This window comes from Schistocerca nitens, chromosome 1 (genome assembly GCF_023898315.1).
Source record: "Schistocerca nitens isolate TAMUIC-IGC-003100 chromosome 1, iqSchNite1.1, whole genome shotgun sequence".
Taxonomy (NCBI): Eukaryota; Metazoa; Arthropoda; class Insecta; order Orthoptera; family Acrididae; genus Schistocerca; species Schistocerca nitens.
In genome coordinates, this window is record NC_064614.1 from 630,394,940 (window position 1) to 630,418,869 (window position 23,930).

At 46.3% G+C, this 23,930-nt stretch overlaps 1 protein-coding gene across 1 annotated transcript in view; it reads right to left on the reverse strand.

Moving 5' to 3' along the window:
- Positions 1-877: 877 nt before the first annotated feature.
- The window catches only part of LOC126191751 (cadherin-89D), a 410,787-nt gene continuing 387,734 nt past the window's right edge, over positions 878-23,930 (reverse strand). Inside the window, exons 23-28 of the mRNA XM_049932553.1 lie at positions 21,316-21,404; positions 17,949-18,032; positions 17,767-17,835; positions 13,026-13,256; positions 6,089-6,442; positions 878-1,115 (exon numbers count right to left, since the gene is read on the reverse strand). Of these exons, the coding sequence (XP_049788510.1) occupies positions 878-1,115; positions 6,089-6,442; positions 13,026-13,256; positions 17,767-17,835; positions 17,949-18,032; positions 21,316-21,404 (1,065 nt within the window). The remainder of the gene's footprint in view (positions 1,116-6,088; positions 6,443-13,025; positions 13,257-17,766; positions 17,836-17,948; positions 18,033-21,315; positions 21,405-23,930) is intronic.

The following is a 23,930-nucleotide window of genomic DNA, read 5'->3' on the forward strand; positions in this document are numbered from 1 at the left end:
AAAGTGAGTATGACGAAGGGCAAGGACGAGGCGTTTTCGCCCGCCTCGTGGCTGCTATTGGCTGCACGGCAAAAGAGGTCTGCAGCTATTCGTATCTATTAACATTCAAAATAAAAGTGTCTGAATAGTGATTCTGTTTTAACACGAGTACCGTCTTCTTATTAGATTATTATTGCTCTCAAAGACAGAGTGCACATAAAAGTTACAACGGCTTTTAGTGATGGAGGAATAGGGAACGTTCAGACCGGCATAAGATTTTCTGAGCTTTTTTTTGGGGGGGGGGGGGGGGGAATGAATATTCCTCCTTCAACATTCACCACTTCAATTGCACGGCACAGTGCCCCCTGATAAACATAAACATAAAGAAGTCTTAACTAGTGAGAACAGGGTGGTGCGGATAACCCTGTGAAACGGCTTTCTTTAGAATGATAAGAATGCTTGAAGAATGCTTACCGTCTAACGTTCTCCACTTGATGCTCGGTCTAGTTTATCGGAGGAAAAACAGACGATCGTAATGTCAAAAAGTAGTCTGTCAGTGCATGAGATGAACTCTGGATGGAAATTCGCCTGAAGTATCAGGTAACTGCTTAGTACACTGAATTCGACATAAATCTGACAGTACGTAAAACATTTTTATACTATCTTGGCACTTCCGTAAGATTCGTACAATAAATAGGATATATATTTGTTCGTAACACCGTGTAGTGCCTACGCATCCATAACTCATGTGTAACCCTGTCCTCCTCAATCTGAGTTGGCAGTTCTGGCATCGTTTAACATTCGCCCTGCAATGTAGGCTGCACTCTTCGCTGCGGCACCGGGTCCTGTACAGCGTCGCTCGCTGTGGGTAGTGTACGGTAGAAGCGCGACGCCGCCGCTAGCGCACGGAGCCCGCGTCGTGGTGGCTGGGCCGGCGGCCTAGCGTGGCGCAAGGCGACGCACGGCCCGACGCCGGCGGCAGGCCGGGTGGGGGCGGCGCGGGGGCGGCGGGGACGGCGGGGGCGGCGCCCAGGGAGCTGGCGGCCGAGGCCGAGCTGTGCCGCTGGCGCTGGCGGCGCGACGGCGCGTGGCCGCGGCGCAGCTGCGCGCCCTTCAGCGAGTCCTCGTAGCTGCCCCTGCAAAGCCACACATAGTAGCGCGTCATGTCACATCGTACGAAAGTGTTTAGCGGTAATACTAGGAAGTGATACGAAATGAGATCATTTACAATCGGTAGTAGGGAATGGAAGACTTAGATTTGTTGGAAGGGCCACGGGGAAGTGCAGGTTGTGTGTGCGACTACTTCTAATCTAGAGTAGTGCTCCAGCAGTTGAAGTTCTTATCGAATGAGGATGGCAGCAGCGGACGAATTCAGAGACTCTCTGCAAGGACCTTAACAGGTCGTACAGCCCATACGAAATAATTTGATAACTCATTTGGGAATCTTTGAAAGAGATGCGGCGTTGTTCTTGCGAAACTTCGTTCTGCAAAATTAATAAGAAAATTCTTTACTATATTTTCAATATTGACAGGCTCGTGTCCCGCAATTATTTTCCTGACAGTGATCATGTGTTGCAAGGATAAGGCGCTCCTATCGCCATTACTCAACACAAAAATTAGTTTGTCTTTGGAAAACAAGTACCAAAGTTTATTAAGCAGTTTAGCACAGAGTACATCGTTGGGCTACAAGCACCGTGTTCAATATATTAAATTATGACATTATTGTGGGCAAAGAGGGCCGTGAACTTGACTGAAACAATGTAAAGTAGCGACCGGGCGTGCACCACATACACACACACACACACACACACACACACACACACACACACACACACACACGTGGTACAGGGAAAATGGGATGTACCACTGCCACTGTTCACCCTAAAATTCATTTTATCGAAGGCCTAACCGAACAGGAAATGCTGGTGTACGCCGCGCAAGGAAGAGTAAGTGACAGGACGACTCGTCGACGCTCTGGCGGCTGAAGAGAAGGACCACGGCGACGTAATTCAAGGAAAAACTGAAATAGAAGAGCGGGAAGTTAGTGCTTTTATAGACACGCGGTTCGTATTTTTTTCTCTCGCAAGAACCTCCTCAACCTGGCTCCAGATAGTTTCTCAAGAGGAGGCTACCTGAAAGAACTTCCCCCAGTTCTTCCCTAGTCTAATGGCGGACGTTCTCTGCGATTGGCAAATGTGACTATGTTGCGCCGAAGTCAGTGGACGACTACCGTCGGGGCCCTTGACTCCAGGCTGTGCCGACTGTAGAGTACCCCTTTGCCCAATGGCCAAAATTAGCGCCCTTTTTACCAGCCAAGGCACCCGAGACCGCCATTCCGTCGTTATTTGCAACATTACGGTTTAGTGAAATACATCCACTATCAATGTCGCATTTGACACACTTCATGGAGGACAGCTGACTTGCAGCTCTGGTAATTTACAATTAATACATTTAATTTCGATGCATAACTAATTTCTATACTTAAAAGCTATAATTCTTCAACAGAGGATTGCAACACTGTAATGAACGAAGTGCCACATATTTTTACTATGAAAATGTACGTTTCGAAGCCACAGCTTCATCATCAGAGCTTAAGTTGTAACATGAGGACCTCGGTTGTGATGTTGTCACGCCAGAAATTTGCGTCTGTGGGAGCTGTAGTCGTTCCCAACTGCAGTTTGTGAAATTGAGGTGTAATGTATACACAATTGTAGAGGAATACGGGAACATTTTGTTGAAATTTATGGTATAACTGTAAATCTTCTGATATCTTCACCTTTTTGCTATAAAATATTCGACCAACAGCTATTGTATGAGCTAATGAAAGCTGAAGAATGGAGCTATGTCAGTAAAACAATTACGTCCTCTGCGAACGTATTTCGTCGGGAAGGCGAGCCCAACGGCTACTGGCTGGCTGGAAAACCAAAGTATTAGCAGACTTAAGTGGGAGAATCTGAGTGCTTGGTACGAGTGAGATTAGTCCAAATAGACGTCTTTTTTTGTTTTCTATCTAATTGAAAGACTCGCAAAACAACCTCCATTGCACTGGATTTTGCAGTATGAATCTCACGATAGTGGTGTACATTTATTTGTTATTGAATTTTAACAGCCAGCCGGTGTGGTCGTGCGGTTCTAGGCGCTTCAGTCTGGAACAGCGAGACCGCTACGGTCGCAGGTTCGAATCCTGCCTCGGGCATGGATGTGTGTGATGTCCCTAGGTTAGTTAGGTTTAAGTAGTTCTAAGTTTTAGGGGACTGATGACCACAGATGTTAAGTCCCACAGTGCTCAGAGCCATTTTTGAATTTTAACATTTGTTGTGGCGTCCATACAAAATCCACCAGGTTACAGACAATATGTGTCAAATGCTCACTATTCTTGGTTTAGCTATAACTTGTTAGCGATGTTACGCAAATTGCTGCTGTATGCGAACATAGGGCCCTAGTTTTAAAATGAATCGATCAACAAAATTAATAACCTAATTCGTTGTCCGTGATTTCTGTTATCTTATCAAGCAAGAACAGATTTATCTTGTATTAACAGCTTGGAACCGTATGCATGGCGACGTTTGTCTCGTGGAAACAAAACGCAACTCGTTCCGGCACTGCAAGGGGCTACTTCCAAAATGAAACAGTGTGAGTAACGACTGGTGAGAAGGTCTTGTAACCTAAACGTTGTTTTTATGAACCGACAACTCCAGTTTTTTGACGTCACAACAAGGTATATAAGGAGCTTACACCCAACAACTCCTTCGATCACGAAGAGGCATTACTTTATACTACCGCCTTACATCATTGCGCTGTTATCCCGTGTGCACCCCTCACAGCCATCCCCCAAACGTCATCACTCACATCTTGCGAGCTACAGGATTCTCAGCCAGATCAGCTCAGGCTGTGACTGCTCAGGCCGTACTTCGGCCATAACAAGGCGATGTGCTCGTGATGCGAGCAGTCAGTCAGTCTCTCAATCACGCAACTCAGTGCTCTAGGTGCCCCAAGCAGCTCGCCTGCGTCGTTCTACTGGAGTTGTCCCTATAGCAGTTGTAGGCAGAGCATCTGAAATGTGCTACGCTAGGTGGCGCTGTGGCAACGGCCGTCCTGCGTTATCTCGCCGATGGCGGATATTGAATCTTAATGTTCCTATTTTACGCATATCAAATGTTGCTCTTAATTTTTGCCATGTGCCCCTTCCAGTCTTCATTTAATTAGAACTGAACTGCCTGCATCGAAACAATCGCCTGACAGCCGAACACCCAGTGCTGGCGTCGAACAACAACAGTCTGTTCACTGAAGACTGATACACGACTGCCTCTGTTTCACAGCGTAGGAAACATTCGGATACACCACTAGTTCACGGAACTAATTTTGATTATTTTGAGCTCGACAGCTGATTGATACTAATATTAATGATAAATGAATCATTAATGTTCCATAATTGTAGGTCCGCAAGTTTTCCGTCGAAAATTTCTTCCTTCTCTGCTGTTGGACTGCCGTCTAAACCCAGAAGTCCATATCTGATGGACACACAGGTTCATGAATGAATCCACTAATACATTCCAATTCTTTAACAGGCAACTGGACATAGAAAATTTTGCTCTGTAGCGTAAAATTCACAACCTGAATGTGCCTGTAATATTTTTAGTCACGCTATCCACATTCTCCAATCAATGAACTTTTCCAACAGGTTTGGTATGTCAGTCATAATTTTCATGAGGTAACAATCACTGATGAATTATATATGCTGTTCGTCATTCCATAAACAACATCATTCACAACAGTTGCATAACAGTCACAGTTTCTTTCAGTTTTAATGTTTTGCATAATCAGTTTACCTCTAACAGTTTTAAAAAAGTATTTTTGTTTATATACTTGTGTACCCGTCTGTATTACCAAAGTTACTGTTCCTTGATGCCTCGGGATACATCCTACCGATCTATCACTTCTTTTAATCAGCATGTGCCTTGAAACTCTTTTCTCCCCAATTCGATGCCGCAGTTCATTATATTCTCGCCATATCCATATTGATCCCTAGCATTCTTATCTAGGTCGAAGTTTCGAATGCTTCTGTTCTCCTCTCCTTTGTGTTGTTTACCGACGATGAGTCACTTCCACATAACCCTAGAGTGAACCGAAAATCCTCTGTGCTGTTTACCGACGATGTTTCACTTCCACATAACCCTAGAGGGAACTGAAACCGGTTTAGCTGGAAGAAAAAATGTAACAACTCCTCAGCACTCTGCAGTTTAGAGCTGAATCATGAGTTCTATTCGATCAAGGATGAGGACAAACGAATCGATCGTCGTTTTGCCGATGGAAACTGTGTGGCTTTCATGTGGATTGAGAAGAGGAAACCATGGAGAAATTAACTCAGAATGGATGGTTTTAGTACATCAGATTTTAAATGGATGTGTTTTCTTATTCTGTAAATCGTTTCAGTGAGTTACAAGTACTCGTAAGTCCCGCAATCGAACTCCTCCGCCACTATATAATGTCACGTTTCACAAATGAAGCATATGTCAGGCTAATAACTATGAAAGAAGTCTTGGTTCTTGGTAGAATACCTTTATTCCGTATTATTAAGTAGCTGGTCCTAATCTGCAACAATTAGTTTGTGTGATATGTAAGCATTTCACCTTTAGAGTTACAAACTACGTTGTAAGGCAAGTTACTTATATATGTATCTCACCAGAAAGAACAGTCCGAAATATGGAACCCTGGGGAACACTCGACATTGCCTTATGCTGACCAAACGCTAGCTTATTTTTAGGTAAGTGAGAAATTAAAGTAATATTCTACTTATTACTGTTCAGGTAATGCTGCAATTAAATGAATATCTAACCTAGTAAGTTCATAAAGAACTTCATCTGTCTTGAATGTATAAAACGAGCAGTAGTCGCCCTAAAATAGCTCCCTGCGGAAAAAGTAAGTTTTATGTCTGTGGCGACAGACTGTACGGGGTAACGTGACGCATTCTAGTTGTTGCCACTTCTCCATCCATCTGAAAACCAATGTATGTAGATTTTCTAGCGATCATAAACAAATGACCGACCTCAGCAGTAACGGGAGGGAGTTGGGCGCCACTTGCCGGGCGGTGGCGGTGAGAGCGACTCACCCGCTGCTGTCCGAGGAGTGGCTGGTGGAGTGGCCGCAGATGCAGCGGCCGCCGGCCCCCGCAGGCCTGTGGGAGCCGCCCACGCCGGAGTCCCTGGAGTGCAGCGAGGCGAGGCTGGCCTGCAACCCCTGGTGCGCCCTGGCGCAGCCCGGCCCGTGCCGGTGGTGGCGGTGGTGCTGGTGGCGGTGGTGCTGGTGCCGCAGCGGCCCGCCCCCGCCGCCCCCGCTTTCGCCGGAGCGGCGCGAGTGCATGTCCACGTACGTGTCCGTCGTGTCGCCGTTGTACGCAGGCCCCGACGGTGCCGCCGACAGCGTGAATGGCGACGTCAGAGCCTTGCCCAGCTCCTCTTGGCGCCTGTACAATAGAAAACAGGGGGCGCTTCTTTCTCTGCACGCGGTATTTCGACTGTGTTCAATCCTTGTACAGGGTGGTCCATTGTTCGTGAGCGGGCCAAATATCTCAAGAAATAAGCGTCAAACGAAAAAACTACAAAGAACGAAACTTGTCTAGCTTGAAGGGGGAAAGCAGATGGCGCTATGGTCGGCCCGCTAGATGGCGCTGCCATAGGTCAAACGGATATCAACTGCGTTTTTTAAAATACGAACCACCATTTTCATTACATATTCCTGTAGTACGTAAGGAAATATGAATGTTTTAGTTAGACCACTTTTTTCGCTTTGTAATAGATGGCGCTGTAATAGTCGCAAACGTATAAGTACGTTGTATCACGCAACATTCCGCCAGTGCGGACGGTATTTGCTTGGTGATACATTACCCTTGTTAAAATGAACTGTTTACCAATTGTGGAAAAGATCGATATCGTGTTGATGTATGGCTATTGTGATCAAAATTCCCAACGGATGTGTGCTATGTATGCTGCTCGGTATCCTGGACGATACCATCCAAGTGTCCGGACCGTTCGCCGTATAGTTACGTTATTTAAGGAAACAGGTAGTGTTCAGCCACATGTGAAACGTCATCCACGACCTGCAACAAATGATGATGCCCAAGTAGGTGTTTCAGCTGCTGTCGCGGCTAAGCCGCACATCAGCAGCAGACAAATTGCGCGAGAATCGGGAATCTAAAAAACGTCGGTGTTGAGAATCCTACATCAACATCGATTGCACCCGTACCATATTTCTATGCACCAGGAATTGCATGGCGACGACTTTGAACGTCGTGTACAGTTCTGCCACTGGCCACAAGAGATATTACGGGACGATGACAGATTTTTGGCAAGCATTCTACACTCCTGGAAATTGAAATAAGAACACCGTGAATTCATTGTCCCAGGAAGGGGAAACTTTATTGACACATTCCTGGGGTCAGATACATCACATGATCACACTGACAGAACCACAGGCACATAGACACAGGCAACAGAGCATGCACAATGTCGGCACTAGTACAGTGTATATCCACCTTTCGCAGCAATGCAGGCTGCTATTCTCCCATTGAAACGATCGTAGAGATGCTGGATGTAGTCCTGTGAAACGGCTTGCCATGCCATTTCCACCTGGAGCCTCAGTTGGACCAGCGTTCGTGCCGGACGTGCAGACCGCGTGAGACGACGCTTCATCCAGTCCCAAACATGCTCAATGGGGGACAGATCCGGAGATCTTGCTGGCCAGGGTAGTTGACTTACACCTTCTAGAGCACGTTGGGTGGCACGGGATACATGCGGACGTGCATTGTCCTGTTGGAACAGCAAGTTCCCTTGCCGGTCTAGGAATGGTAGAACGATGGGTTCGATGACGATTTGGATGTACCGTGCACTATTCAGTGTCCCCTCGACGATCACCAGTGGTGTACGGCCAGTGTAGGAGATCGCTCCCCACACCATGATGCCGGGTGTTGGCCCTGTGTGCCTCGGTCGTATGCAGTCCTGATTGTGGCGCTCACCTGCACGGCGCCAAACACGCATACGACCATCATTGGCACCAAGGCAGAAGCGACTCTCATCGCTGAAGACGACACGTCTCCATTCGTCCCTCCATTCACGCCTGTCGCGACACCACTGGAGGCGGGCTGCACGATGTTGGGGCGTGAGCGGAAGACGGCCTAACGGTGTGCGGGACCGTAGCCCAGCTTCATGGAGACGGTTGCGAATGGTCCTCACCGATACCCCAGGAGCAACAGTGTCCCTAATTTGCTGGGAAGTGGCGGTGCAGTCCCCTACGGCACTGCGTAGGATCCTACGGTCTTGGCGTGCATCCGTGCGTCGCTGCGGTCCGGTCCCAGGTCGACGGGCACGTGCACCTTCCGCCGACCACTGGCGACAACATCGATGTACTGTGGAGACCTCACGCCCCACGTGTTGAGCAATTCGGCGGTACGTCCACCCGGCCTCCCGCATGCCCACTATACGCCCTCGCTCAAAGTCCGTCAACTGCACATACGGTTCACATCCACGCTGTCGCGGCATGCTACCAGTGTTAAAGACTGCGATGGAGCTCCGTATGCCACGGCAAACTGGCTGACACTGACGGCGGCGGTGCACAAATGCTGCGCAGCTAGCGCCATTCGACGGCCAACATCGCGGTTCCTGGTGTGTCCGCTGTGCCGTGCGTGTGATCATTGCTTGTACAGCCCTCTCGCAGTGTCCGGAGCAAGTATGGTGGGTCTGACACACCGGTGTCAATGTGTTCTTTTTTCCATTTCCAGGAGTGTATTTAGCGACGAAGCGTCATTCACCAACAGCGGTAGCGTAAACCGGCATAATATGCACTATTGGGCAACGGAAAATCCAGGATGGCTGCGACAAGTGGAACAACAGAGACCTTGGCGGGTTAATGTATGGTGCGGCATTATGGGAGGCCATTATGGGAGGAAGGATAACTGGCCCCCACTTTATCGATGGCAATCTAAATGCTGCAATGTATGCTGATTTCCTACGTAATGTTCTACCGATGTTACTACGAGATGATTCACTGCATGACAGAATGGCAATGTACTTCCAACATGATGGATGTCCGGCACATAGCTCGCGTGCGGTTGAAGCGGTATTGAATAGCATATTTCACGAAGGATGGATTGGTCGTCGAAGCACCATACCACGGCCCGCACGTACACTGGATCCGGATTTCTTTCTGTGGGGAAAGTTGAAGGATATTTGCTATCGTGATCCACCGACAACGCCTGACAACATGCGTCAGCGCATTGTCAATGCATGTGTCAACATTACGGAATGTGAAATACTCGCTGTTGAGAGGAATGTCTTTACACGTATTGCCAAATGCATTCAGGTTGACGGACATCATTTTCAGCATTTATTGCATTAATGTGGTATTTAGAGGTAATCACGCTGTAACAGCATGCGTTCTCAGAAATGGCTCTGAGCACTATGGGACTCAACTGCTGTGGTTATCAGTCGTTCTCAGAAATGATAAGTTCACAACGGTACATGTATCACATTGGAACAACCGAAATAAAATGTTCAAACCTATCTACCTTCTGTATTTTAATTTATAAAAACTACCTGTTACAACTGTTCGTCTACAATTGTGAGCCATATGTTTGTGACTATTACAGCGGTATCTATTACAAAGCGACAAAAGTGGTCCACTAAAACATTCATAGCCGGCCGCGGTGGCCGAGCGGTTCTAGGCGCTTCAGTCCGGAACCACGCTGCTGCTACGGTCGCAGGTTCGAATCCTGCCTCGGGCATGGATGTGTGTGCTGTCTTTAGGTTAGTTACGTTTAAGTAGTTCTAAGTCTAGGGGACTGATGACCTCAGATGTTAAGTCCCATGTGCTCAGAGCCATTTAAACCATTTTTTTTGACCTATGATAGCCCCATCTAGCGGGCCAACCATAGCGCCAAATGGTTTCCCCCTTCAAGCTAGACAAGTTTCGATCTTTTTAGTTTTTTCGTTTGACGCTTATTTCGTGAGATATTTGGCCCGGTCACGATCAATGGACCACCCTGTAAACACTCATCGAGCACAGTAATTTGTGGAACACTGATTTTCCTTCGCCTGTTAGTTTCTCATCTCCACTATCCGTGCAACAGCTCGAGAAAGCCAAGAGTGAGATTTATGGAAGAGCATAGCAGTTAACACAGCGATACAGTGTACACGATGCTTTACAGAAGACTTTAGATGTACTAAGATAAGGAAGACCCACGGGGGAGCCGATGCTTGCCCAGTTCAATTTTTTGGAATTAACAGAGATATCTGACAGTGACAAGGTTTGATCTCGTGGGCCATGGAGGTAAAATGGGCGTTTCTGTAAAACGAAAGCTGTAAATGCTTGTGACCTTCACGGCAAACTACGGAAACAAGCCCTGACTTTGCGGAGCAGAAATGTTTGATGTCAGCGGAATGTTAATGAATACAACGTGTTTACACGTGTAGTAAATACTCTCCTCTTCGTGGCAATAGAAACTGCTTTGTACAACGATATTCTGTAGCAGCAAAGAGACAATAAAAAATAAGGGCGGCTGTGTTGCAAAACAATGGGAAACAGTTGAATACCAGAAACATTGCAATATAGTATAGTCGTTTGGCCTTCCTTAAAGAGAGAGACCTTCAGGTACCTGACAAGAAGAATAATACGATTATTGTAGTATTAATTTGAAAGCCCATGCTGTGCGGAACTGAAATTGTTTAAAGTAGTCTTAACATCGTCTGAAATATACTGAACATGTACTGTATTTTCAGATGGCTCCAGGTTAGGAAAGGAACGCTGCCCTTACCTCAGATACTTCGGTGTTCCCCTGGAGTGTGCTCTGAAATACACTGAAGCGCCAAAGAAACTGCGATAGACATGCGTATTCAAATACAGAGGTATGTAAACAGGTAGAATAAGGCACTGCGCTCGGCAACGCCTAAGTAAGACAAAGTGTCTGGCGCAGTTGTTAGATCGGTTACTGCTGCTAAAATGTCGAATTATCAAGATTTCAACGTGCGAACCATTCAACGAAACATCATCGATATGGGCCCACTCGTGTAAACTTGATGCACAACACAAAGCTTCACGCCTCGCCTGGGCCCGTCAACACCGAAATTTGACTGTTGATGACTGGAAACATGTTTCCTGGGCGGACGAGTCTTGTTCCAAGTTATTTCGAGCGGATGGACGTGTAGGAGTATGGAGACAATCTCTTGAATCCATGCACCCTACATGTCAGCAGGGGCTGTTCAAGCTGGAGGAGGCTCTGTAATAGTGTAGGGCGTGTGCTGCTGGAATGATATGGGACCCCTGATCGTCTAGATACGACTGTCAGGTGACACGTACGTAAACAACCTGTCTGATCACCCGCATCTCTTGTGCATTCCGACAGACTTCGGCAATTCCAGCATGGCAATGAGACACCACACACGTTTAGAATTGCTACAGAGTGGCTCCAGGAACACTTACCCAGGCCACCAAACTCCCCAGACGTGAACATTATTGAGCATATGTGGGATGCCTTGCAACGTGCTGTTCAGAAGAGGTCTCCAGCCTCTCGTACTGTTATGGGTTTTGTGGACAGCCCTGCAGGATTCATGGTGTCAGTTCCCTCCAGCACTATTTCGTACATTAGTCGAGTATATGCCAAGTCGTGTTGCCGCTCTTCTGCGTGGTCTTGGGGGCCCACACGATATTAGGCAGGTGTACCAGTTTCTTTGGCTCTTCAGTGTATAAACTGCGCTGTCCCAGCGTCAAAAGGGAAGTGAGTGACAAATATTATATCCTCTGGGAAACTGTTAGCTCAAATTGGGGTACTAAACCACAAGTGGGAAAAACAGTAACAGTGGCAGTATTCTACTCCACCGGTGCATGTGCATCTATCGTCTGGTGCAAATACAGCCACGCTGGAAAAACTGATGTCGACTCAGCATAAGGTACAATCTGATGAATGACTATCTTAAACCTACCCCTACAGATAAGTTCTACTGCCTGGCTGGAATCGTTCGACCGAAAATCCGACACAAGATAATGGTGCTATAAAGAGAGACTGAAGTCCTCATCCGTTCGCCTACCCAAGGCGTTAAATCGGGAAATAGCTTCTGGACAGCGACCGAGGACTACAAGCACTGATCTCACTGCGGATAGGAACAACATGATCGAAAGGAAATCTAAAATTTGTCGGATTGTGGTAAGATCCAGACAACCCAATACATGTATTCCTGCCCGGAGGACCTCATGCGACCTACTCCTAATGCAACTGACGTCGCATGGTTCTGGCCTAAACTAGCATAGCTAATCTGTTCCGTTGTGTAATATGTAACTTGTACTGTAACTTAAAACAGTTTCATTGCCCCCGTAGACTAATGGTTAGCGTTATTAACTAATCGTACAAAGGTCCTGGGTTCGATTTCCAGTGAGCACACCAGATTTTTCTATGGTGTAAGATTCTGCAACGGGCTATAGTCATCCTCGTGAGGCCAAATGAGGACCTACATCCTACAAGATTTAAACCAGCGAAACTGACACGAACTGAAACGCAAGCCGCTAAAGTGGCGTCAATTGGAAAGGCTTCCACCAGGATGGGTAACACGCGAAATTTATTTACTGTTTGTTACAAGAACTTGTACTTCTTTTTTTTTAAAAAAAATCAATGCCTCTGAAACGAATAAAAATCTATATTAACCTTCTGTGGATACCTGAAGGTATAAGGTATCGTAAATAAATACCGGAAGTTTTACTCTGTCCCTATTTAAGGATTTCACAGCGTAATCAATGTTGCTAAACCTGCTCGCCAACTTCACATGAAATTCACGGGTGTACGAACACCTCAGTGGGATGAATTCGGCATCCAGACGACAGTGTTATTCAAGTGCCGCACCTAACACAGTTTTCGGCGCCTGCGCACTCGTGATTTCACACAGCAATCAGCTGCATTTGTAGATTCAGCATCAACTCTAATTACTAAGTGCAGAGAGGACATTTGGCGTAGGAAGCTGGTGAGTGCAGAGAGACCGCAGGTACGATGAGCAGCTGCGCCTACGAACCTGAGCCTGTTCTTGCGGCGCGCGCAGCCGATGCAGACGGCGGTGGCGAAGGCGCCGACGAAGACGATGAGTCCGAGGGCGAGCACGACGGCCTCCAGCGACGACAGCCAGCGGCCGGCGGCGGCGGGGGTGGGGGGGCGGGGGGCGGGCGCCGGGGGCGGCGCAGACACGTGCAGCACGCGGAACCGCTCCAGCCGCCGCCGCACGTCCACCTGCCGCGCCGTCAGCACGCTGCCAACACCGCGACACGTACAAACCTGGCCGCCACTTGGAAAGACTACCAGTACATGGAGAGCAATACACAGTTGTCCGAGAAATTAGTAAGCTACCAGCATTTACCTACTTGGGTACAAAGCTACTTCACATTTTCGTCTCTGTCCCACTCAAACAAACCCACCTACTCACGCAAATACCCTGGAAAATGAGGTACCTGTTGGTGTTAAACAGCGGGCTATAAAACAATCTGTCTGAAAAAAAAATACGTATAGACTGTTTAAATAGATGGCAGGAATCCTACGTAATTAACCCGCCACGGTAGCCGAGAGCGCTAACGCGCTGCTTCCTGGACTCGGGTAGGCGCGCCGGCCCCGGATCGAATCCGCCCGGTGGATTCACGACGAGGGGCGGTGCTCCGGCCCGCCTTCATGTGGTTTTAGGCGGTTTTCCACATCCCGCTAGGTGAATACCGGGCTGGTCCCCACGTTCCGCCTCAGTTACACGCGTCGCAGACATTTGAAACACGTCCGCACTATTTCACAATTTACACTAGACGCAGACAGTTGGGGTACACTGATTCCGTCCTGGGGGATACGGGGTGGTGGCAGGAAGGGCATCCGGCCATCCCTAACACTAACACTGCCAAATCCGTTGTAACCACGCCGAACCTGCGATCGCTGCGGGACTATGGCGTAAGCGAAAGAAAGAAAGAAAGGAGATCCCTACGTAGCTCCTAACTTTAGGGTGGTCGTGGCGCCACGTGCCGTGACTCCAGTCAGGGCACTGAGGAGCAACAGAGCTCCCATGCGGCGGCTGACGTGGCGAGTGCCGTACAGATATGCCGCGTGGCGCAGGGGAAACAGGGCGACGCTTCCGGCCCTCGGTGTGTGTGTGTGTGTGTGTGTGTGTGTGTGTTCATGCGTGGTACATACGCGCACGCCCAGGTGGCTGACGATCACCCTTTGGTGGTTCGCTCAGGTGGGGGATAACGGGTTTAGTACCCTGAACATGTATTGCTTTGTTCACGCAAATACACTTCGAAAGCGTGTAGTGGGATATTTGAGCTGGGCAGCCTACATAGCTGATACATATAGGGAAGCGATAAGTGATATTCGTATCTCAGCCGCTAGCTACATCGACACTCCACAGAAAACTGGCTGACGGCGTAGTTCGGGGAAGAATCTATCTGAAGGAATCGAGACTATGCGAAATGCAAATACTGTGGTGAAGGGAAACATAGTGATAAATGAACCAAAGCTGTTAACTGGGTGAATACTGAGCACTGCCAATAGATAATCATCACGAAATGACGAGTAAAAGGGCCTAAAATGTATCGGTGGTTCAAATCAGTGTTAGCGGTGTGGAGACAAATATCTGCGAGTGTCTTTTCTACCACAGTTATTCTGAGTGGGTACTCACCAAATGCCGTGTGTTCCATTAAAGACTATGTATGTAAGGTTTCTGAGCGGATTTCCAGCAAATGCCGTTGTTTTGCAAGCACAGTAAGTACCGTATGCTATTCCAGTTAAGGACGGAGTACTATTCGAAATGAAGGCACGGAATGTTGTTTTGAGAGCGTGAATGTTCTCCACTAAAACTTGCGCCCACAAATCATCAGTCCAACAATTTGTGATTGAGCTGCATTTCTACGATACCGATTTTCCTGTTGTGTGCGTTAGGTTTCCTAAAACTTTGAGTTAAGAGTGTGCAGTTCAAGTTTCAAAATAAGTTTTAGGGCTAATTTTAATATAATTATTCAAAATTTATACCCTTTGACATAGTATTCAAGCAGCAAAATAATTTAATAATAGCAGCCTGTAATATGCAGAGCCGTTTATGGGAGAAGAAAAATGAAAAGCTGAAATGAACGGAGTTCTGCGTATAACATCCACGCTAAAAATTGCAGTATTAAGCTGTTGGTATGCACCACCAGAATTTCTGCAAACAGTTGTTAGTGTCCAATTTATGTTTCTGTCAGTTGAAAATTCTTGATAGCCTTACATTAAATAACTGATACGCAATTATTTCCATTCCTGGGCTGATGATCTCGCTTTATAGTCTCTTTCCACCCAGCCAACGAACTAACCATTTCGATTTCTGCATGTTATACAGGGTGCGGAAAATTGTGTCACGAAATTTTAACCCTGGATAGCTGATGCCAGTAGGAACCAAAATTATTAATGTTGTGCAGGGCCCGCATCTCGTGGTCGTGCGGTAGCGTTCTCGCTTCCCACGCCCGGGTTCCCGGGTTCGATTCCCGGCGGGGTCAGGGATTTTCTCTGCCTCGTGATGGCTGGGTGTTGTGTGCTGTCCTTACGTTAGTTAGGTTTAAGTAGTTCTAGGGGACTGATGACCATAGATGTTAAGTCCCATAGTGCTCAGAGCCATTTGAACCATTTTGTTGTGCAGGCCGAGAAGGCACCATTTTTAAACTACGGAAACGTCGCGCTACGCGCTCCGATTGGTCGTGGGATTGCCCTGTTGCCGTTCGCCTGTTGACGGGCAGCGCTATGGTTGTCGGTTCACACATGCAAACTTCTCTCGCCCCGTCACTACCCCAACCTGATACGTACACGTGTCGAATATGTCTTGCTGTTTGTCTCCGCCTTACGTCAGAGGCATTCACACCTAAGCTGCGATTTATACAGTTAGCATGGCGCCACAGTATTCGTTTGAAGAACAACGAGTTATGGACTAGCTGACGGTAAAGCGCATGAAGCTTCAGATTTTTATGAGGAACAGTACCTAGCAAGATGCCACTCACACCCGCAAACGTTCACAGCAATTCACCGGCGACTTGGCGATCTGCTGATGCTGAAAGACCTCGAACACAACGGGATGCTGCGTTTGAAGAGACTATTCTCGAGCGCTTCGAGGAAGCACCTACGACAACTACTCGAGCGGTTAGACACGACGTGGGGGTCACTCAATGGTTAGTCTGGGAGGTTTTGAGGGATGACGGCCAGCATCCATTTAGTTTCCACCCTATCCAAGTTTTAAATCCTGGGCGGACTATAACACAGGCTAGGGTTTTGCCGGTGCATGGTGCGACGTGTTGCAAGAGATCCCGTCCTCCCCGGCATTGTGTTGTTTACCAACGAGTGCACCTTCCATCGGGACGGCCTTTACAACACTCGAAAGGTTCATTACTGGGCAAGGGGAGAACCTCACGTCACGTACGTCCACGGACACCGGGAACGTTTTTCGCACAACATTTGGGCAGGCACTGTGGCTGACAGTCTGATTGGGCCAGTCCGTCTACCTACTCGACTTACCGGGGAAAATTCATTCACTTTTTGCAAGAAACTCTACCCGGCTTGCTGAATATGTCCCGCTGGACATACGGCTAAGCATGTGGGTGCAGCAAGGTGAGGCCCCCGCACATAACTGTCTTGCTGTGCGCGGATGCTTAAATGCACTCTTCGACGGCCGGGTAATGGGCAGAGGTGCCCCCGCGATCAACAGACCTCACGCCACTAGATTGCTTCCTGTGGGGATTCTTCAAGGTTCTAGTTCACCCATCCCGACGCGAACCACCTTGAAACGAAGAGGAATTAATGTATCGCATTCAACATGCCGCCAATCACATCAGGGCAATGACAGGAATCTTTGAAAGAGTTCGCCAAAACTTCGTTCAATGTTAGCAAGCTTGTGTCACGTCAGATGGTCGCCTGTTTGAGCACCTGCTTTAAGTAAACAATGTCCTAGCTACAGAAAAGGTCATTTTCAGGGCCGACACAGTTTGTAAAAGACTTTCTGTACGCGGACTAACAGCTATTGATGGTTTTGTTCCTGGTACGTTTTATCATGAAACTATAATGGATGTGTAGAGACCTTGGAGGATTCGCCCTCAGGCCCCCAGAGTGGAAGGCTGGCTCAAAATGGTTCAAATGGCTCTGAGCACTATGGGACTTAACAGCTGTGGTCATCAGTCCCCTAGAACTTAGAACTACTTAAACCTAACTAACCTAAGGACATCACACACATCCATGCCCGAGGCAGGATTCGAACCTGCGACCGTAGCAGCCGCGCGGTTCCGGACTGCGCGCCTAGAACCACGGGAAGGCTGGCGCGCTACCATCTAAAGTGCGGGCCACCTAGGATACATCGAGATCTCCAGCAGGAAAATCAGTCGCGGTCATGCGTTGTCCAGAGCATCCGGTAACAAGGCAATCCCGCAGCCAATCGTAGGGCGTGGCGCCAAGTTTAAAAATGGTGCGTTGTCGACATACACAACAACAGTTATTTTGATTCCTAATGGCATCAACGATCCAGGGTTAAGATTTCGTGGCACAACGTTTCTCGACCCTGTATATATTTTTACCTCTGTTTGCTTATCCTTCCACGTCTGTGCTAAGTACCATATGTATTTAAGTTTCATAGAGCTATCTACAGCTGGACTACAGTTTTCTTGCTGTCAGCTACAAGGACAACGTCACTTGCCATTCTTTGCGTTGGTACATATTTCTGTTGCGCATCTAACTTCGGTTTTTCTTTACGAGACGATTACAAACAAATTACTTACTTTTGTAATGTGTCCATATCAATGACGGCGTTCATATGGGGGTCGACTGCGTACAAGTACAAATCGGTCCTGCTAACAGAAGAAAGATTACATGTACATTGCATGCGCACACTCTAATGTAAGAGAAAAAACACAATTGTGCGCCAGCAGTCGCTACTGGGACACAGCGCTGCGCTACCCACCCTGAGACGATCTCGCTGTCCCGGCCCATGTGCGGCTCCAGCTTGCGCACTCGCACGTCGAGCCCCGTCGCGTTGTACAGCGCCCTGTGCACAACGCAACAACAGTAAACATCCGCACTGCAGCACCATCATAAAAACAACAACAACAACACTCATGTCTGTTTCCTGAAATAAACAATTTGAAAGCACTATAAGGCAATTCGAAAGTCTCTACATGCGAACGGGTACTAACAGGTACTGGATGCTAATGCTACGGTTACTCTCGCGTCGTTCTTCGTTACCCCGACGCGGTGTGGGTGGCTCCTTCTTGCTCTCCAGTACCGCTATAGAAGAGAAAGGCTTCGGAGAAACCTGCTTTACAGAAAAGAGGTTCTTATCACGTTACCTGAGACTACACTAGATGCGATAATTCCCAATAGCCTTTGTCCCATCTATCTGACCTGGAATACAACTTTCGCCGTCAGCTGATCTTACGCTAAATTCAGTTCTTAGAGGTTCCTTTCAATTTCCGTCATACTATTCCCAGTTCTCCCATGATGTGATCACTCTGCCATGGAAACGCGTGTTTCGTAACACCTCAGAAGTTGGAAATTTACCTACATTCAAAATAAACGACGGCAGTTCATTCTTTGAGACCCAGTGAGTCATTTTATTCGACTAAGCTGTCTTTTTTATAAACAGAAGCATTAAGCTATAATGTTACCAGGCTTTGTACAATTTAGAGATACTTTTTGCACATCAATGGCATGTATGTCTACAGTGTAAAATATAGTGGTTTGTGTGATACACAGACCTAAATCCCAAGATACACAAGTATAAAATAAATGATAAAAATGAGCGTATGAGAAGTCTGGGTAAACAGAAGACGTAAATAATCTTATACCTCAGTACCATAGTATTTCATTACAAACATAAACTGAGTCTGCCTAGTAATAAAATGTTTGCCATTTCATAGTTAAAATTAAAGTAAGCAGTAAAAGCAATGATTATACTTACGACTATCGAAATAATTATAATAACTTAGGTAGACTAATCTTTCCTTCTTACAATAGCTCTCGCTCTCTCTCTCTCTTTCTCTCTCTCTATCTCTCTGTCTCTAATTCATGCCACACTCTGTGTCTTTTTCTTCATCGACTGTGCATTAGACATTCCGCTCGATCTAGCCAAAAGCTGTTACTTTATGTGTACATTATTTTACAGCGCCACCGAACGGAAGAAAAAAATAACAGTCGTAGTTGCGCTCTCCATTGCCTTCTCTTGTATTACGATTCAGTAACATTAAGTGGTTAGCACACTGGACTCGCATTCGAGAGGACGACGGTTCAATCCCGCGTTCGGCCATCCTGATTTAGGTTTTCCCTGATTTCCCTAAATCGCTCGAGACAAATACCGGGATGGTTCCGTTGAAAGGGCACGGCCGACTTCCTTCCCCGTCCTTCGCTAATCCAATGAGACCCATGACCTAGCTGTTTGGTCTCTTCTCCCAGCCAACCCCAATCAGTAACATTCAACTGAGCCGCACACCGCCTCATATCGACGCCTGATGAGAGCGGACAGAGACAGCGTCGCTGCACCGTGGCGTTGTGGTTTTTGCCAGGGCTTGGTTCAAATGGCTCTGAGCACTATGGGACTTAACATCTATGGTCATCAGTCCCCTAGAACTTAGAACTACTTAAACCTAACTAACCTAAGGACATCACACACATCCATGCCCGAGGCAGGATTCGAACCTGCGACCGTATCAGCAGCGTGGTTCCGGACTGAAGCGCCCAGAACCTCTCGGCCACAGCGGTCGGCTGCCAGGGCTTCATTGGAGGTGCGTGAACAGGAGAAGTGAGGATTTAATGTCGCAAAGCGCAGCTGGTGTGGAAGAGAGCACAGACGCCACGCACTGAAGTGGACGGGTTGTGCACCGTATGTTTATCCGGATGTGTTGCAGCATGACGAAAGGTGTTACCGAGCAGTCTCGTCCAGCAGCGTGTTGCGTCGCTTGCATTGACGATTTCTTCCAGACAAGGCTTAACCTTGGTTACAGGTTGCCAAGGCATATTCACTCGTGATTTTCGGCCATCTTATCCGAGCAGCAAGATTGTGTTGGATCTGGTCAGCCTTCATTTGTTAATCTGAGCCAGCTCGTCTTGTTTATTTGGAGACCCGTTTTCACTGTACTGTCCTTGGCTGCACTTTGGCGATATTAGATTTATTTCTGTTGAAGATAGTTTTATGTAGCTTTTCTTGTGGTGAAACCAGCTGGTATTCAGGTTAGTTTCCTGAGTTTTATTAAGATAAGCCTATTAAGCATCTGATATTACATAAACTGATGGTATTTATAACTCATGAGTATTAAGTACTGCCAAGCACAGCTTAACTAGTAATTATTCTTGGCACACTGAGTGGTTACATTTCTTATTTACTCAAGTGTGTGGCACTTATGTAACCTTCCGTTCTGTACGTTTTAGTCAAGTAGTTCGTTGGCACTAGTGGTATTCGTAGCTCGTAAGGCGCTGACACACGTGTACGGAGCCCAGCTTATTTGGTGTGTTGTTTGGGTGCCCTTGGTAAAGAGGACCTGATAAAGAGTTGTTATTTCTCTTCAAACCTTTCTGCCTATCAATCTCCCTAGTAATGAAGTGTTGAAGGCTGTGATTAAAGTGCGTTACCTTATCCTTATATTGGTTTTAAACTACTTTGATAATTGAAGTGGTTTAGCTTAAGTTGCAACCTTAATGGTCAAGATCTTTAACATATTTCTTTATTTAATTTTAATTGATATCTGGGTCAGAGTGCTTTGTTTGAACTGCATCAAATTAAATGCAATATTTTTTTAAATATTGTACCAAAATTCCTTTGTGGAGACCCCTGCAAAATGAAACCCATTATTGTATTAATATCTTACTCTAATAGAGCCCGATACTTACCGCTCCCCTGCTCCGTGCAGTTGCCACCGTGATAAATATGTTCACCATATCAAACTGAATACACAGTGATGCAGTATTTCAGATCTTAGCATTTGCTATAATGTGTGTAAAGCAGATGGGATCGTAAAACAATATTTTTTCCGTACCCTTAACACAAGTACTATAATCGTTCACGTATAGCATTGGGTTGCTACCAATATTTTAGGTATGTCTCGGATGAAATCGGCAAGTATTAGCAGTTGTATCGTATTATCATACGCTGCGCTCCATTCCACTTAAGTTCTCTCAGTCTCCCCTCATGTTAAAGTGGGGGATTCACAGCATTGTTCTCGGCCCCGTCGCGTACCTAACGCGTAAGCTTTCATAGATAACGCCTTTAGCACTGTAGCCGATATTTTGTCTGCGTAAATGAAATGGAAAATTAGTTCTTCGCGCTTATTGGAACTTACGTGGTGATGTTCTCAACGTTCTTCTCCACCATTGTGGGCTTCGTAGCGACGACCATGATTACTTGCTTGTCATCTTCCAAGACGTATACCTGAAACAAATCGATAAACGGCTCTAAAACAATAGAATTTGCATGTTTTCTTTACTGTCAAACTTTCTCCCACACGACTTGTCAGGCATCAACAATCGTTTTATGACTCAGTGATACAAGTAACAATGAAATTGTATGTAATAAAAATAATGACATTAAAAAAAAGTAAAAACAGGAGAATACAGTTAAATATCACTGTGAACTGGCATAGGTTACTGTTGATATGTTTCAGGAAGTTAACAAGCGGTTCCTCGCCATGACCCAATCCAGAAAAGTTCCTGCTTTTTGACCTGCCCCCCTCCCCTCCCCCCGAAAAAATATTGTTCGTAGCTCCTTAGTTGTTAGTGGAAGTTGCCGTTGCACATGAAGTAACTTGATGTAAGACAGCCATGGAATAGCTTTGTTAAACAAGGGTGCCGATTAACCTCTATTTATACTCTTATTGGCTACGTTCAAATCATCTACTCAATCTCCAGCTACTTGTCAGCATTCAGTTTGCTTTAGCATTCAGTTTTCTGTGAAAGTAGAGAAAGATAAAGTGCTATCCTTCCCGGACTTGCTGGTCACCAAGAATGTTGCGATCATGGGCAGTAACATGTATCACGAAACGTAAGCGCACAGATAGGTGTTTACGTAAGTTCTCAACACATCGTTGGAGCCAAATTAGAGCAGGACCAATGCATTTCTGACACGTGCGAGAAGAAAATGTCAGTCGTGACACATCGGACACGGGATACACAACTTGGAAAGCATGGTGAGAAGGGACGGATATTCTGCGGACGAGTCCAAGATATCTTCAATTCGAAAATTTCGGGCGCGGCCTCAGTTCCGTACATTCCCAAGGTGACGGAACAGAATCGGTGGAGTACTCAAGAATCACGACATATAGTACACAGACCGATCAATAAAACCAGTGTGTGCCTCAGTATCTGCCAGTAACACATGGGAGCCACTCGCAGAATCAGACTTATTGCGATACCATGTATCTGCAACAAGATGAATATGGGAATAACGGACGATGCGATTACATCACTATCACGGAATGCAACTGACTTTGAATGCAAGAAGAGATGAAGCAATAAGCCATGACTCAGCACATATTTGGTGATGTGGAACCTTGTATAAAGAAAGGAATTACTAACCCGTTTGTTTCGAGAAGGCGTTGGGATCTACAAGCACGTAAGAATGACAACAACAACGAGAATAAATGTTGGATTTCTGTCTAGAGAGCGTCAGGATCGCACACAATCAGTCGGAAGGCCGTAGAAGAGTTCAGTCACGAGAACATGTTACCTCCACCCACAAGCTCTACGTCAGTTCATGACGAGCAACGAAGGGTAAATGTTTGAGACCCCTTCCCTGGCTAAACTTACGGACATCAATAAATCAACCATCGGCCGAAGAACTCGAAACGGACGCCCCCAGGCAATATGTCAATAATGTTTCAATAAATCAAGGTAGGAAAACATTAATACCATATAGTTCCAGTAATTTCCAACCATAAGGACCGATAGGATCTGATAAATAGCCGTTTGGAAAAAAAGTTTAATGTAAAGGTTTTCTACGAAGAACAATTGGATTGGTTTTGACGTGTTTCTACCGTCTAAATCTGCATCTACATGACTACCCCGCGATTCACATTTAAGTGCCTGGCAGAGGGATCATCAAACTAGTTTCAATACGTTTTCCTACCGTTCCACTCTCGAACAGCGCGCAGGAAAAACGAACACTTAAATATTTTCGTACGAGCCTGGATTTTTCTTATTTTATTACGATGATCATTCCTCCCCATGTAGGTGGACATCAACAAAATATTTTCACGTTCGGAAGAGAAGGTTAGTGATTGGAATTTCGAGAAGAGATATCGCCTCACTGAAAAACCCGAATGTTCGTCAATGTGCAACATCACTGGTCAAGGTTAATGAAAGGCGTAAGAATTGATGGCAAAAGAGCAGGAAGGCCTGGAATGCAAGGAGTTCTACAAGTAATATTGTAGTCGATGTGAAGATATTGCTGTAGTAAATAGTAACTAAACTATTACAAATAACTCTCACATGATCAGTTAACCAGTAGTCGGCGAGTTCCAATTACCCACAACCTCTCCAACAAATCTCCTTGTGACTCACAATAAACATATAGAGCTCTGCTATACGTATAATGAGAAGTCAAATGCAAACGTGATAGATGGAAAAAAGTAAGTAAACTGTTTATTATTTCAGAACAAATCGCCATTAACCATGGACCTTAGCGTTGGTGGGGATGCTTAATTTTCCCGAGGGCATGTAGCTTTGCTGTACGGTTAAATGATGATGGCGTTATCTTGGGTAAAATATTCCGGAGGTAAAATAGTCCCCCATTCGGATCTCCGGGCGGAGACTAGTAGGGGGACGTCATTATCAGGAGAAACAAAACTGGATTACTACGAAAGGGAGAGTGGAATGTTAGATCCCTTAATCGGGCATATACGTTAGAAAATTTAAAAAGGGGAACTGGATAGGTTGAAGTTAGATATAGTGGGAGTTAGTG